Source organism: Chrysemys picta, chromosome 6 (genome assembly GCF_011386835.1).
Source record: "Chrysemys picta bellii isolate R12L10 chromosome 6, ASM1138683v2, whole genome shotgun sequence".
Taxonomy (NCBI): domain Eukaryota; kingdom Metazoa; phylum Chordata; order Testudines; family Emydidae; genus Chrysemys; species Chrysemys picta.
In genome coordinates, this window is record NC_088796.1 from 106,177,019 (window position 1) to 106,192,897 (window position 15,879).

Below are 15,879 nucleotides of genomic sequence, written 5' to 3' on the forward strand. Positions count from 1 at the left end.
CGCTCAATAGCTTCAATGGGAAATGAAGGAAATGGCCCTGGAGAGAAGAAACAGTGATGATTAACAGATGGAAAGGGGAGAAGGAAATAGGAGGAAACCAGCATAAGGAGAGAGGAGCATTGGAAGAAGAGGAATGGGGGATACACTGGCCTGTGAAGACATCAGATGGTGGAGCAGACCCACCAGCCACTGTTCCCAAGGAGAAAGACAAAAGTCAGGGAGATCTAGGAACTGTTTAGGGGAGACCTGAAAGAGCATAGATCCCCCAGCATTCACATGCAACACTGGTAGTTGTGATTCCCAACTTATTTTGAGAACTGCATCTGGAAGTTCTTTTCAAATATTGACCCCTTTGCTATCATTCAGACTTAATTGCTTTTATAAATCTCTAGTACATAGAACAGACACACAATCGTGGGTGTGATTGTTTGTGTATAGTATCACTAGGTAGATAGCAAACCTCGGTTCTGACTTCAGCTGAGAAATGAAAGATAATTAGAGTTAAGGCTGATGAGCCTAAGCCTAATTTTCAAATTTGGGCATTTAAATAGGACAGTCAGATACCAGATTCGGGCATCCTATGTGGCCAACAGTATTTGAAAATTAGATACTATGTCTTTGTGTGATGTGCTTTGGGACTTGTAAGCATCCACAACAACATCCTGCTGCCTTTTTATTATATAGTTCACTTTTATTAATCCCCAGCTCAACAAGTTTAAAATAAAATGTATTTTTAAAAAGTAAAGAGTAAAAGATAGGAGAGGAGACGTGTAAAGCTATTGCCAATGCAGTGCTGGTGCTGCTACAGTTTAGAATCAGAATTCATTGTACAGAGGGAGAGATAGACCTTAAGTACCAAGGTGGTAAGCAGTTTATAAAATATCTTGGACAGAAACACCGTCCTTCCTAACTAAAATAGAGGCATACCTCTTTTCTCCCATTTCCACCATAGTCAGACTTTTCCTTTTAATAAGGCACAAAATAAGTGTCCTCTGGATGTGTAATAAAGAGTGGAATGTGATTTTTATATATTGTAATAATGTAACAATCTCCACTTCTGGCTTGACGCCTCGGCTGTAACAGGACATTCTGTACATTCCTTTCATTGTGAAAACATTGCTGGTAGTTTAGACATTACTTGTAGTCTATAGATAGAGAAGTGTGTGTTTGTGGGGGCTGGGAAGAAAGATAATGGAAAGAAAATATGTATAGGATAGATCCTTTTTTGTTTGCCAGAGATATTTTCATTGGGTGGAATGGTTTCCCAGGCCCTGAAGTTGAACATTCATTAGCATTTTCACAATGGTCAGCTAATTATTCATGGCATTATTGCCTAGTAATTATTGCCCCCGTCCCCACATGAGACAGGTACAGTACAATGCAGTGAGGAATCACTGGCTGTCTCTAAGAACTCAGTGACTTTGTTCTTCTTTGTTGAATTGCTGTGGAAAAAAATTTGGGTTTTACTTATTTATTTACGTATTTGTTTGATTCATCTGGGCTCTTGAGACGAAGACTTTATAACTGAAATATGTTTCCTGCTGGGAAATCATTGTTGCATTTAAAGAAAAGTTAAATCTAATGATGATGTAATCCAGAAAAAAACTAAACAAAATGTGGCATATATGGATTTGGAATAACAGCACTTATCCATTCCCTGGGGCACTGCAGGGAAGGGGGAGGGAATGAGAGGTTGGATTTAAGGATATTGTAGATAAGAAATACATCATGCCAATTCACGACTAACTTTTATTTTCTCTCTGTGATACACAGGCAAAAAGTTATGCAAGAAACAGGAAAAGATACTAAATAATTTTCATTTTATTTTATCTTCTCCAGTCATCTCAACCAGAACTCCCCCCCCACCTTCGCCATTGCCATTTCCAGCACAAGCTATTCTCCCTCCTGCCCCGTCTAGCTACTTCTCTCATCCAACGATCAGATATCCTCCCCATCTGAATCCTCAGGATACTCTGAAGAATTATGTACCTTCTTATGACCCGTCCAGTCCACAGACGAGCCAGGTACTGTAAAAATAAACAAACTGAAAGAAATCCTATGAAGAATGTGTACCCTCTTGAGTGCTTAGCGCTGATCACATCTCACTAGTCCAGTTACCATAGCACGCTGGGATATTGAACATAAGCGATTCAGCAAGTATTTCAGTTAAACATGGTTGGATGATGAGGGTTGAGTGTTGGAGCAGATTAGTTTTATCCACTCACTGTTGCTTTGTGGAGCATAAGAGAGATACTGAACGATCCAGTAGCACAAACAGAGTATAGCCTAATCCCACAGTCCTCTTGCACACAGAACTCTTCTGTGGGAGTTCTGTGTGCAGCAGGGCTGCAGGATTGGTAGATAGCTCAAAGGAGTGTGACACTAGGAGAAAAATTACAGTAATTCACACCTCTGCTTTAGGTGGTAAAACACAGATGAATTGCTTGCTTCAGGGAGGAGCAAGGAATGTGTTAATGTAAACACCATGCACACAAACTGAACATACAAGTATATTTATAGACAAACTATTAAGATAAACTCTGGCAGGGTAATACTTCCAAGGTTTCATAGATATTTAACAGTTCTTTGCACAGATGTGAAAACACTTCAGTAATGAGTGTCACATAGAACCAGAGATTTGTTTTTTCCTTTTGTAAAGAGCATGCAACAGCAGTTGTGCTTTCTGGCAGCTATATTGAATCAAACTTGTTTCTCACGTGCAAAGTTAATGTGGTTTTCATTAGAGGAATAATTTGTAAAGGACTTTATGCAAGAGCGTTTTTCACGATAGAATCAGCACATAGCATTAACATGTGATCTCTGCTATAAGACGAACTGCAACTGAATCCTGGTCTGTCAATACTTGGAATATTTCCAATGTCGGTGTAATGTAATCTTCACTGCTTGGTCTGGTTTCTGATTTTGCTGCCTTGTCTAAAATGCTCCTGTGAAGACCCGTGTTGAAGCTCACATTATAATATGTTTTGAGAGAGATTCAGGAGCATAGTTTGTCACAAAATTGCTGAAATGACAGTGTATCCACTCAAAGCATCTCCCCATGCCCCCCCAAAAAATTCTTAAAAGACTGACTTTATCAACTGAGATGAACATGAAGAAATTGTTCTGATAAATATGTTTAGCACAACTGATTGAAGAAAGGTCTTTCAGCATGCGTTTCAGGCACTGCAGCGATAGAACTTCGGACTGAATCAAAGTTTGTATATTGAATAACAGATAAGGCTCCCCTCTAAGCTGTTCAAAAGGTCATTCTGGTTATTGGGCCCCACTGGCTAACAGTTGGATCCAGCTGCAGAGTTTTTTTCATATTTTAAAAAAATATGTTGATGTATACATTTGCAACTTACTTTGGAAGGAAAAGTGAAAATAGTGTGATTTTTATTGGTTATAATATTAATGCTATTTAAATCAAACAGTGGAATTGGAGTATGTCAGCTTTAGACTACAAAGTGTTGTCAGTGCATGGATTAAAAGTCTCTCAGTTCCATATAGCATTTTTGCTGAAACTCAGCTGGGAACAGTGCACACAGGACTTGATTTTAATTTGTGTAAAATTTCCATGAATAACAAAGTCTAATTAAGACATCCATTAAAAGTCCTAAACGTTAATTCAGTGTGGAAAATCTTAGAGTTCTATTAGATTTTTTTTCAAACTGATGTCTTAATTAGGCACTATTAAGGGAAAAAATTATGCAAATTAAAATCAAGCCCTTAGTGTTATGTATTTCTTTAATTATTCAGTGCTTGTTTTACTTACATCTCAATTTCTTATATATGTTAAAAGGGCAGATTAGGTGATAATCTCTCTAGATTGTTCCATGTTTTGCTTCAGATTATTAAGGTAAAAATGCAGCTTCTAACTGAAGTATCTCACTCTCTTTCTACCACGTTACGAACATGCTCTCTTGTGGTTCTAATGTTGTGAAGAGTATTTATTGAGCAGAAGGAGCTGTATGAACTCTTCTGCAAGAAGAATCAACTCCCTTTCTAATATCTACAGATATAAAGTTAATCTGTTCATTTGAAAGAGAAATTGTACTTTGCTGATGCTTTCAGACCAGCAGCAAACTGAAGACATTTACCATTCTTGTCTTGTTGCACGCTAGGGAATTGCTAGGTCAAATTGCCTTTGATTTACTTCTTTTGTCACCTTTCAAAATCTTTAGATTAGTGGAATGTTTTTCATTTTATCTGATGTTTGATTTAGTTTCTGAGGGGAATGGGTGAAGCAACATTGAATATCGTATTCCAATCTTCTACTCCAATGGTTCTTTGCAATTTCTTCTTCTTAATTATTATTAGTAGTATCACACTTACATTTATTCTTCAAAACTTCCATCACAGATGTATGGTACACTAGAGAATTTGCATGCCCAACCCAACTTTCACTTGTTCACAACTTCAGGATCTGTCCCCTGTAAAACTGTAAAATAGCAAGAATATTTTTTTCTTGTGAAAAGAAGCAGCCGTCTGTGAAGTTTCAGTGACAAAAGAGAATTGTTCTGATACAATGGCATGCTTTGAGCCAAACCAGTTTTTCTTTTCTAAATAAAACATGAATTTTTATTCAAACAAATTTAATTATTATAAAATGCAAAGCTACATCTGTAGAAATACCACATCAAATTTAATTATACTTTCCCACCTCAAAACATGTTCATTTGGATTTCAAAAGAAGAACTATGATGATAGTCTTATTTTCAGCTTTAGAAATAGAAAGAATGGATACCCTGACAGCATTTACCTATAATGAACCGTTCCTCCCCAACATCTTTCAGTAATACACTAATTTAGATTGTTACGACAAGCAACTGAGATGCCTTGTACTCCCCACAGCAATTTTGAGATTAATTACATTACTGCTGCACCCATTATAGTGAGACAGTCATGCTATTCAATGGAATATTTTAAGTAAAATTAGTTTAAAGATATAGAGCTCCCATAAGTTTCCACAGGAGGAAAGCAGTGGGCAATTTTCTTGACATAATGTTAAATGCTCCAAATTATGTGTGATGAACAGTCAGGAAGTTCAAACAGTCCCTGTAGCTGCTGTGAACAATGATGCAACAACTGAGGTACCTAAACAAAAGAGAGAGTCCTAGCTCTCTGAATATTCCACTCGTATGTGCTTTTTATCATCTGCTCTGACTGGAGAGTAGATAAATAAATATATTGAATATAGAATGAAATCTCCACTAAGCACTCCTGCCTCCAAGAGGGGACTTTAAAATATCCCCAAGATGGCCAGTTCTTCTTGACCTTTAGTTAAATATGTGTTTTTACTAAGCAACTGATTTTTTTTTAGCCTTTTTGATATTTGTTTAGGGCACGTATGTGCCTTCATGCTTATTCTGAAGGGGTGCTAGTCCCTCCCTATTTAAGGCTGACACTGACATTATAAGATTGATTTTCCACCACTGTATCTTCACAAAAAAACGAACCAATTCACATGTATCCAATCTGCCTGTAGAATGCCTATGTTTGTTCAGGGTGTGGACATTTCGATATCCATTTCCCATTAAAATCAATGAAAAGTGGGCATTCCTATCCTCTAGATGGCTTTGAAAATCTCAGCCTGTATGTGTGTGTCCACTCACAATTTTTTTTACCGTATTTAAAATGCATTAATAATCCTGAGTGTCATATGATTAAATCAATACAAAGCATTAAAAATATACTTCAATATCCAGTTGGGACAGTGCTGGACAGTTCACAAACCAGAACAAAATGATCTGCACAACCCAATAAACCATGCAAGCTACCCCAATAGACAAGAGGGAATGATTCCTAAGCTAACACCAAAAATAGTAAAGAGGAGGGGTTAACAGATGCAAAAAAGAAAAGTGACAACAAAGAAAACAGTCAAGGAGAATCCTTCCAAAGAACATCCTGGCTTCTGTGAGGTACATCCAGGCTTGGGCTGGAGCGTGGGATCGGACAAGGGGGAGAGTCCCAGAGCCCGGATTCCAGCCCAATCCCAGATATTTACAACTTTCTAGCTCCCCAGTCCAAGCCCCATGAGCCGGAATCAGATGACAGGGCCAGCCTTTTGTGTTTGATTGCAGTGTAGACATACCCTTGCAGACCTCTTTTGTTAGAGAGTTCAACAGCTGAGAACCCTAGAATGTGAAAACACTGCCCTCATTCTCTTCCAGGCTGACTTAAGGGATCGAGAGATCAAAGCTAAATAGGAGTATGGATAGGAAATGACTCTAATAAGTAGGGTCCGGATTATGAAGGGCACTACTGACAAGTAGTAAAACCTCAGACTATTTTTTGGTAAACTGGCAATCAGTTCAGATCTCAGAGAGTGAGTGTAATTGAACTCCTGTCTTCAGGAGTAAGGATCTGATCCGGTTCCCATTGAAATCAATGACTTACACTTGGACTAAACTGGAGTCCATGTGACCTGCTGTTGTCTTGTTGGCTAGAAGTTCCAGGCAGCAGTAAAGGGTGATACTTGTGCTGATTTGCAAATGGGTTTATTTAATTAATGGCTCTGGCTTTGTGTGAAGACAGTGACTTCTGAGCTACTAGAGAAGAGCAGCTTCTGGAAGGTGGTAAGGCTGCCTGTTTTCCTGTCTTAATTGTTTGGAATATTCTTTCTTTGTTTAATAAAAGATAGACATATTGTTAAGGAACTCCAGGCGGGTGCTTTGTGATTCTTCAATATATAACTGCCAGCAAGTTAGCAGCAAGGATGTTATCTTGTTTGGCTCAGATCTTGTTAGTCTCCAGTTGGGCTGGTTAAAGGATTTCCTGTTTGTTCCAAAGAGAACTGTAATAGAATATAGATCAATAAAAGAAAAGTGTATTCATGTGGGTTTCTTTGGTGTAGCTATGGTCTTTCGTTTACTGATAGCTAAGAATTTTGAATCTTCTTGGCCATTTGAATCAGACTTTCCTTGCACAAGACATTGCTGAAGAGGAAAAAGGTAGTGTAATATTTTTAATTATAATTGGGAGGTAAATGTAAAATATTGGCATATCTAAGGTCATCCCCGAAGTCTGATGACAAGCAGTTTAAATATTTCATTTGCAATTTTAAGTTAGTATTTTTTATATCTTTTACTTATGTTTAGTTTATAAAAAGCATGAAATTGTTGGATGCACTTATGCCATTTAACCCAACAGATGTATTTTAAACAAAAGCCAAATATATCTTCAAAAAAACTTCCTTTCCCATACATGCAAACACACATCTGACAGCCTTTAAGGCAAAAAACTAAATAGAGATGGAACTTGCCCCATATCCTAAAAGTCAATGACCTCAGGTTTTGTGTATTCTGGGTTGAGGTGGCCTCATCTAGAATACCTGCAACTAGCCATGTGACATTTAAATCTGGGCATTGTTAGCTCAAGTGGTCCAGCTGATTTTAGCTATCACAGCAGTGCATAGGGAGAGAGGTACTGTCTCAGACAGACAGAATTCAAGCCTTTATAGATCAAATTCAACACCCAAATTGCTCTCAGAAAGTAATAGGGAGGCAATGCTGTTGGCCAAGAACTGGTTTAACGAGTTTTCTAAGCTAACTCCAGCAAGCAGACAGGCCGCTGCATGCTACACCACCTGAAGCTTCTATGTAAGATTTCCAGGTTAGCTTCATGTAGAATGCATTAATTAATCTATTAGGATAATCACAAAGGCTTGGATGACTGTAGCGAGGCCTGTATCTGAGAGAACTGATTATGCATGTATTAGCAAATATAGATGGAATCAGACATTATTGGCACTGATTCAACCTGCAGTTTCAGTAGCAAATGGGGACCCTACACATACTTAATTGTACACCTCTCGAACAAACAGTGGTAATTTTCTCTTGGGTTTATACCATCCCATGGTACCTTCAAGATCCTTTTCTGCAGTCCTTTAGCATAATCACTTTCTCATATTCAGTAGAGCAGTGAGAAAGCACAGACACCATACCATCTGAGTCTGATGAAATTGAGACTTGTGGCTGTGTCTTCCAGGTGGTGATGGCTTTGCAGCCACATCATCTCACAACCTCCCGTTGGGCTCACATATACGTTGAACAGGAGGGGTGACAGAATAGAACATTCGTATGCCCTGATTGAAAAATCCCTAACATTTTGCAAGGTGTGGCCTATTCCATATGTATAAAAGAAGATGTAGAAAAACAGAAGAGCTATTTCCTTTCACTTATAAATTTTTTGGAAGAGGCAGCACCCATTGTGTGTATTCCAGAGCAGACTGGCACAGGCCCATCAACAGAGACTATAAAATAACTGTGAACTCCTGGATGGCTGTGGCCAGTATCCAGTTTTTAAGAAAGGATCCTTTCGTACGCATAGCAGAGAAACCTAAGTTTGCAAAACTGGATCCGTCTGAAGCTTATGAGTAAATGGAACTCAACCAAGTCTTGCAAATCTTTCTATTCTAGGGTTTTGCATTGGTGTTCATCACTATACTGTCTATGCCCAACCATTAAAAGGAGTTGTTCCCTTAGAATAAGTTTCCCTGTAGAATGGCTAGTACTCCAAAACATAATGGATCAGTTATGACAGGGATTACATGGATTGCTCAATTATTTGGATATTACACTTATAAAAGTAGTAATGAGGCAACATATCTGAGAAGCCTGGTGTTTCTGTTGAAGAGTTTTTGTTTGGAATGCAGGTGAAAAATGAGATATGTATTGTTCTCCAGACTTAATCATTAGCTTGGGTCATATGATGTATATGGAAAGCAGAAAGTCTCTTTCTAAAATATTTAGAAGTGGTTTCCAAAATGCCTATACCTATGAAGGTCATGGAATTAAGATTTTTTTTTTCTAGCCCTAGTTAATTACTTCAAAAAATTTCTACCAAACTTCTCTTCAGTTATAATTCCAAGAATATAATGGTCTTAAAAGGAATTTTACTTGGGTTTAGACTGAAAAGACATTTGGTATCTGGTATCGGTGAGCATAGTTTGCACATTCATCCCAAATTAGACCTGCTGTTAGGGTGTGATGTCTGACTGGCAGGTACAAGCGTGGCCATATCTTGTAAACTGAATGTGGGATTGAAAGGCCAATCACTTTTGCTTCCAGAAACTGAGATAAAGCAGGCCTTCAATGTTATTAAATGTTGGATTCAATGTTATTAAATTTGGATTTGGGAAATTCTATGAGATTCTGCATGAAAGGAGGTTGATATTGATTACAGACTATTAGTTTCTGTGTAAAATTCCTGCATTGAAAATCAGGATGTTACAGGCACATCCTGATTTTAGAAGGTCTTGGGATATAGACATAAACTTCATAAATACAAATTTAAATTTTTATTCAGATTTTGGGTATGGAACTAGGGAAAGATACAGATTTAAATAGTACCAGTAATCAGATATTTGAAGTTTGGCAAATCTGAGTTTACAGTTAGCAATTGCTATATTATGTAGACTGTGTTTTACTCCAGTGACATTGGGTACAAGTCATAGGAACTCTGTTGCATTATCCCAACTGATGTTTGCAGTGTATTTTTACTTGTAAAATATTAAATAATTAGAATCTCCTTTTGGGATAATTTTCTACTACTGCAAAAGAGGTTGTATTGGAACCTGGAAATGGCCCTGTCTTTTAAGAACAAACAAAACAAAATTGTGGATCTATTGAATGATGTCGCACAAATATTTTGAATGCTTTTCTGCTCAAGTCAGATGCAGTTCCAATAAATAAGTTCACAGTAACAGTGGCCTTTCAATATGGTGATACCAAAAATCTTGTAAACCACATTTTTGGTAGAACTGAAAGAGTCAAAATAAAAACAGTTTGCATGAGCATTTTTTTTTTGGTGGCCAAATATTGATCAGGCTACAGAGTTGGTGACCGTATAGTGTGATCTGTGCCAAAAGACCTTAAATACAGTGGCCTCTGTACACTACCATCTCAGTGGGCTTAAAACTCATGGCATAGAATTTATAACAGCCTCCAGACAAGGAAAAGCAAATGTTCCTGATAAGAGCAATAGAAACTCAAGGTGGCCAGAAGTAATAGACACAGGTTAGACAAGGCTGTTTGAAGTAGGTAAGCACCTGATCATACAGGTTTTATTTATACCATTCTTCTTTAATAAGCCAATGTCTTTCTGTGATACCTGCCAACTTGTGCTCCAGGACCTAAACTTTCATTTAAAATGTTGCCAGTGTTGCAATTGCAAAGATAACCTTTAAAATGTGAACTCAGTGTAAAATAATGTAGTGATTTCAGTATGAGTCTGCAGACAGAATGAAACAATAGCTTTGAGAGCACTATGAACTGAGAGCACTTAGACCTGTTTATCTTAAGATGTTAACACTGAAACCTAATTGTGACAATTTAAACATCAGCTTTGTTAATTTTTTTCGCTGCTGATCACAGCATGAAAGGAAAAATGGGGGTGATAATAAATAGCATCATATTTTGACATCATAAGTGGGTGGGTTCTTAGGTTGTAGACAGAACTTGTGAGACTACGCTCACTTTTTTCCCTATCAGACCTGGTAGTAGATTTCAGTAGTAATACCTCTAGCAAAAACAATGAAGTTTAAAAAAAATTGTTTGCCCCATACAGATTTCCATGAGGCTTTGGCCACTGTCGGTAAACAGGATTCTGGGCTGGATGGACCTTTGGTCTGACCCAGTATGGCCATTCTTATGTTCTTAATGGTCCTTGATTATCAGAGGGTGGTCCTTAATTCATACCTGAAAAATTTCAGATATTATGAAAGAAGAATGGTATAAATAAAACCTACATGACTAGGTGCTTACCTGCAACTAAGGTTAGACCAAACTTTAAATAAGTAAAAGAAGAGGTTAAGCACTTTGTTGCCAAATAATAACACACTAAACCCTAGCTAAGTAATCTTTGCAATGCCAGTTTTAAACCATATTTTCTGATTTACAACCTCTGATAGCAAAGTGTAAGATAAACAAGTAGAAAAATGTGAAAGCAGAACATTTTTGAAGCACCAAGAAAACAAGTATTGGAGATTACAGGAATGAGAGAGTAGAAAGAGGAATGAATGTAATTTAAAAGTACTTGGGTCAATGGTATATATTGTGTAAATAATATTATTAAGAGACATGTAAATCAGTTATTATTGCTTGTAAATTAAATGTTATCAGAGTCTTAAATATTGGAAACACCATCTGAGTGAAACGTGAAAAAAACAGTTTTATCTTTCCCTAATTTTGAAGGCTTTGTTTCCTCCATTGGACAATACAGAGCTTCAGCCTGCATTGCATTGGGCCTGCATCAGCTTCTGTGTACAATACAGACGCTATTATAGGCAATATTTGCCACTGGAGAAATTTATAAACAAAAATAGAAAGTTACTTAGGATTGTTAGGGTTAAATGCCAGTTCCAGTGAAGTCAATGGCAAATCTCCAATTGACTTCAATGGGCATGTCTGCCTGCTGCCTGTGATGGAGAGTCTCAGAGCCCTGGCTGACTTGGGCTCACAGATTTTGAGCTATGGTGCTAAAAATAGCTAAGTAGACGTTCAGGCTTTGGCTGGAGTTCAGGCTCTGAAGCCCACCCCCCTCCACTGTCAACCTAGGCTCTAAGACTCACTGGTGCGGGCTGCCGCTCACTGTGTAGATACACCCTACAAGGCCAGGATTTCACTCTTAATTGACTGGTGGATGAGGGATGTGTGCTGTGTTAATTTTGTGTGTGTCATCTAGGTAAATTATTGCTTATTGGAGAATAAATATTAAATATGTGCTTTGCACATTGTTTAATTCGGCAAAGAAAGGGTTCATTTTCTTGGACCGTCTGCACAAGGACTAAGCTGGAGTCCATGTGAGCTGTTGCATTCCTGTTGACCAGAATCACTAGGGAACAGTAAAAGGTGATACATTGTTGCACATTGTGCTGGACTCCAGCTGTGTCCATTTAATTAAGTTGAGTCTGGTTTTGGATGCAGGGCTGCTTTGGAAGATGATGACACTGGCTGTTTTAATCCATAAATTCCTGGGAATCTTTTTTTTTTTTTTTTAATACTAAAAGTGAAGCACTTTTAGTAGGCAGTTGAAGCAGTTTCTTTTTGATTCTTCGATACATAACAGAAACTAATTCCTAAAAGGTAACTCTGCCCCTCACAGATCCCTGACTCCATCCAATAGCCACTAAAAAGAACTCAAACCACACTAATCCTGTCCATCAGACCATCTGCACAGTCCACACATTACTGAGTACGGTATTTAACCTCTTTCACCAACTTTTAAAAAGAAAAACCAAATTCATAATAATGGGCAATGTGTGATTATAAGAATTTTCGGTCTGCGGGGATGAGCTTATTTTACCACCTGGCTGTAGTTTTATGAGTTATGACTGATCATGCATACCTCATGAAAATGTTACATGTATCACACATTGCCCAATGGCATATATTACTTCTATATATACTACATATGTGAGGGTATATCAGTGTGGCAACTTTGAATAAATTGCATTTATCAAACACCTATCACTGTTTCACTTGCACTCTGCCCTCCAATCCATTTCTCCCTTCTAACATCCTCTATATTTTAAAAAGAAAAATAAAAGACAGCAACAGCCAGATAATTTTTTTCTTTTCCCCACAAATATGGATTTTCCCATCAAAATTACACTATTCAGGCCACAACTGTTTTAAGGTCGGCTATATCGCAATCTATTGGAGCTAAAAATAGCTTCTAAATACCTACTTTCCAATGGGTTACAGTACATGATTCTTGGGAGATCCCAGTATTTAGGATCGTAAAGCATTATAGATGGGAAAGCTATTTTAGGTATTTTGTAGAGGTTTCTGAAATTCTGTTAGTTACAGTTTTCCTTTATCTCCAAGGCCAGTACTTTTGGATTTATGGAATTAAGACACCTGATTTTACAGGCCAAGGGATATTTAAATAGTACCCATAAAAATAAAACTAACTAAAATATTGCTAAAATGGGGGTCAGGGAGTTGGTAAAATATATGGCATATGCAGAATATGTGATGGTGTAGTGTGATATAAAGGTTTTATTGGTACTGGTGGAAAGACCTGCATAATTTATTAATGGGTTCACCATTTATAAGTAATCTGGCTATCCAATCAGATGGTAATTAAATCTTTATACCACATTATTATGTATTCAATGTGTATCATCTTGTATATATTAATGTGGTGACTCTTTTTCCTTTAAAGTTCACATCACAAGGGTTGAACACATTTGGAGGGGAAAAAAGACCTATCCAGTTGTTGAAAGTTTGATACAATAGAGAAAATATATGGAATACCAACAATGTGTTTTCAGTACAGAAAAACCTTTCATCCCTGTGAACTGTTACTGCCTTCTTAATTTGAAACTGTTTTTAGACCTGAGATTAGCTGTATATATAATTGTCTATTTTTTCATTAGTAAAGGCCCACACATCACAAGAGAAGAATAAATCCTATAGTAGCTGGATCTTCTAGAACTGTATGTCAGATCGTCCTTTATGTCATTGCCTTGCAATATCCAAATACAATATGATCATTGTTAAGAAAGAGAGAATTTAAATTTGCTTCCTTTAGTGGAGTAATCGATCAGCCGCTTGTCATTAATGTAACTTTTCCCTGTTGCTTTTCATCACAGAACCATAGAATTTAGAGATAGAAATAACCTACTAGATCAACTAATGAACTTTCCTGTCAATGCAGAATTGGTCTCTATTTGTACATATTTGTCCAGTCAATATTTAATATTGTTTATTTAGTCGCTCTAGTTTTAAAAGTCCAAAAGGAAAAGGCCCCCATCGTTTCCCTTGGGAGACTGTTCTACAGTTTAATAGATCATACTGTCAGAAAGTTTTTCCTGATTTTTTTTTTTTTTTTTACATTTCCTCTTTCTTTATTTCCTTCCTTTACCTCCCAGATTATACTTCCAAATAATTCATCATCATCATCTGTGTTTACATCCTGCACATATTTGTAGTTGTCATGACAACCAATAATTATTGCCTAGCTAAGCTAATCATATTTACCTCTTTTAACCTTTCCTTGTAAATCAGTCCATTCAGATCCTTTAATAACCTATGTTTCTCTCTGATTTGTCAATATCTTTGATAATAAATTGTCCAGAAATGTAGGCATTATATGTGTTATGTACTTTAAGAGCCCTTTAAAATTCACATTAAAAATCAACAGTTTCAGGCTAAATGTTACCAGCTGATGTTTTTGGTTTATTATTTACTAGAACAGTTTTCTGGTCATTTAGAGTATTTAGGGCCAAATTTTGCTCTTGGATAAATGAGCACATCGCTCAAAGAATGTTGCCAAAGTTGGGTAGATGTGTATGCTGAAGGTAGAATTTGACCCCGATTGTGTCATAGGTCTAAATTCAGACTAGCTCTTGTACATCCTGTACATCAATCCATGAAAAGTGTTGATTTGGCTCATTATACTCCTAAAATGTACAGAATTCACACTTTTCAATCCTATGTGAAAGGGACACATTCTGATGGGCCTGGGGCCAAATGGCAGCGTCTACACATTTTAGTACCTCCTTCTCTGTCCCCTTATGCAGCCTTCCCTGCTTTTATTAGTCAGACTTCAGGCATGTGCGGAAAGCAAACAGCTGGGTGCTTGTTCTGCATACATTCCCAAGCAAGGCAGAATACTGGCCCATGCTAAGGCAGCTTTTGCAGTGTTGTTATGTATTTTCGTTATACGCTTTAGGCTCTATGCTTAATCCTACTATGTGAGCAGCACTATTATTATAAAATACTTTGATGAAAATCATACCAAGAACAAAATAAAACTGATCAGAAGGTTACTGTGAATCAAATGTATGGAGCCTATTTGTGTTGTCTGCTAAATATACTATATATAGATATATTAGTTTATAACAATTACATAACCCAGCACATAGATAACTGTGGTGATGGGCATTCTACAAAACCCTACAAGACATTGGTAGGTTTGTTTTTAAACACAATGTATATATTTCACAAGGCATTGTTTTGGTTTTGTTTTGTAGCCTAACAGCAGTGGTCAAGTAGTAGGGAAAGTGCCTGGCCATTTTACTCCAGTTTTGGCACCCTCTCCCCATCACAGTGCGGTGAGACCTGTGACTCTGACCATGACAGATACTAAACCCATCACTACATCCACTGAAGGTGAGGCATCTTCACCTACAGCAACCAGTAAGTATTTCTCTAGGAAACAAAAAAATGTCCATCGGAGGTTCAATATGATTTTAAATTAAGGCCAAAAAAGGTGCCTTTTCCTACTATTTGACCAGGTGGATGCTCATAATTTATTCTGAGAGCAAACGTGATCTGACCACAAAGCTTTTCCTCCTCAAAGTTTAGTCATAGCATCATGTTACATGAACTGATGTTTGTGACATGACAATCAAAATCTAAAGGGAAAAGCATATTTATTTGAGCACCACCCATCGAGAAAGAGTGAAACACGATTGTTCATCTAAGGTGGACATTGTAATGACATTGAGAAGCACACTTAGACTGCAAGATTTCAAATCACCCACACTTGGATTTCAAAAAGAGATTAGATAATTGCTCCTCAATGAGCTTTCCTACAGAAATCAATCTTTGTTACAAAACATACTGAATCAGAGCTATGATAATTGCATGTTTATATAGGTTGTGTTGTTAGCAAAAATAAAATGATGTGGCATACAGCAAAGGAAATTTTAATTCACTGCCCTTGATTCTACAAGGGTTGGCTTAATAGCATTTGCTTTTTAAACGCCTCGAAAGTTTTGAGTACCTTTGTACAATATGCTCAGCACCATGTTATTTATCCTGTTATCTTCAATGGAATTGCAACCAGGGAAGTATGTGCAACGTACATGCTAATGTCATTTGATCATTTCTATGATATCCAAAGGGTTACTTTTTTTATCTAGCT

General features: G+C 37.2%; 1 protein-coding gene across 44 annotated transcripts in view; it reads left to right on the forward strand.

The window, feature by feature from the left end:
- Nucleotides 1–15,879, forward strand: part of NFIB (nuclear factor I B) — a 219,908-nt gene that overhangs the window by 175,891 nt on the left and 28,138 nt on the right. For 21 of the 44 annotated variants that reach the window (XR_010588659.1, XR_010588660.1, XR_010588663.1 and 18 more), the window contains 2 exons: nucleotides 1,840–2,024; nucleotides 14,984–15,122. The exons of 2 other annotated variants lie outside the window; for them this stretch is intronic. Coding sequence is in view for 36 of the 42 variants with exons in the window: in XM_065549511.1 (XP_065405583.1) it covers nucleotides 1,840–2,024; nucleotides 14,984–15,122 (324 nt within the window). In the remaining 6 variants the exon portion in view is untranslated. Of the gene's footprint in view, nucleotides 1–1,839; nucleotides 2,025–14,983; nucleotides 15,150–15,879 lie in introns of all 44 variants that reach the window. 21 more of the 44 variants (XR_010588658.1, XR_010588662.1, XM_065549508.1 and 18 more) reach the window with 2 other exon arrangements.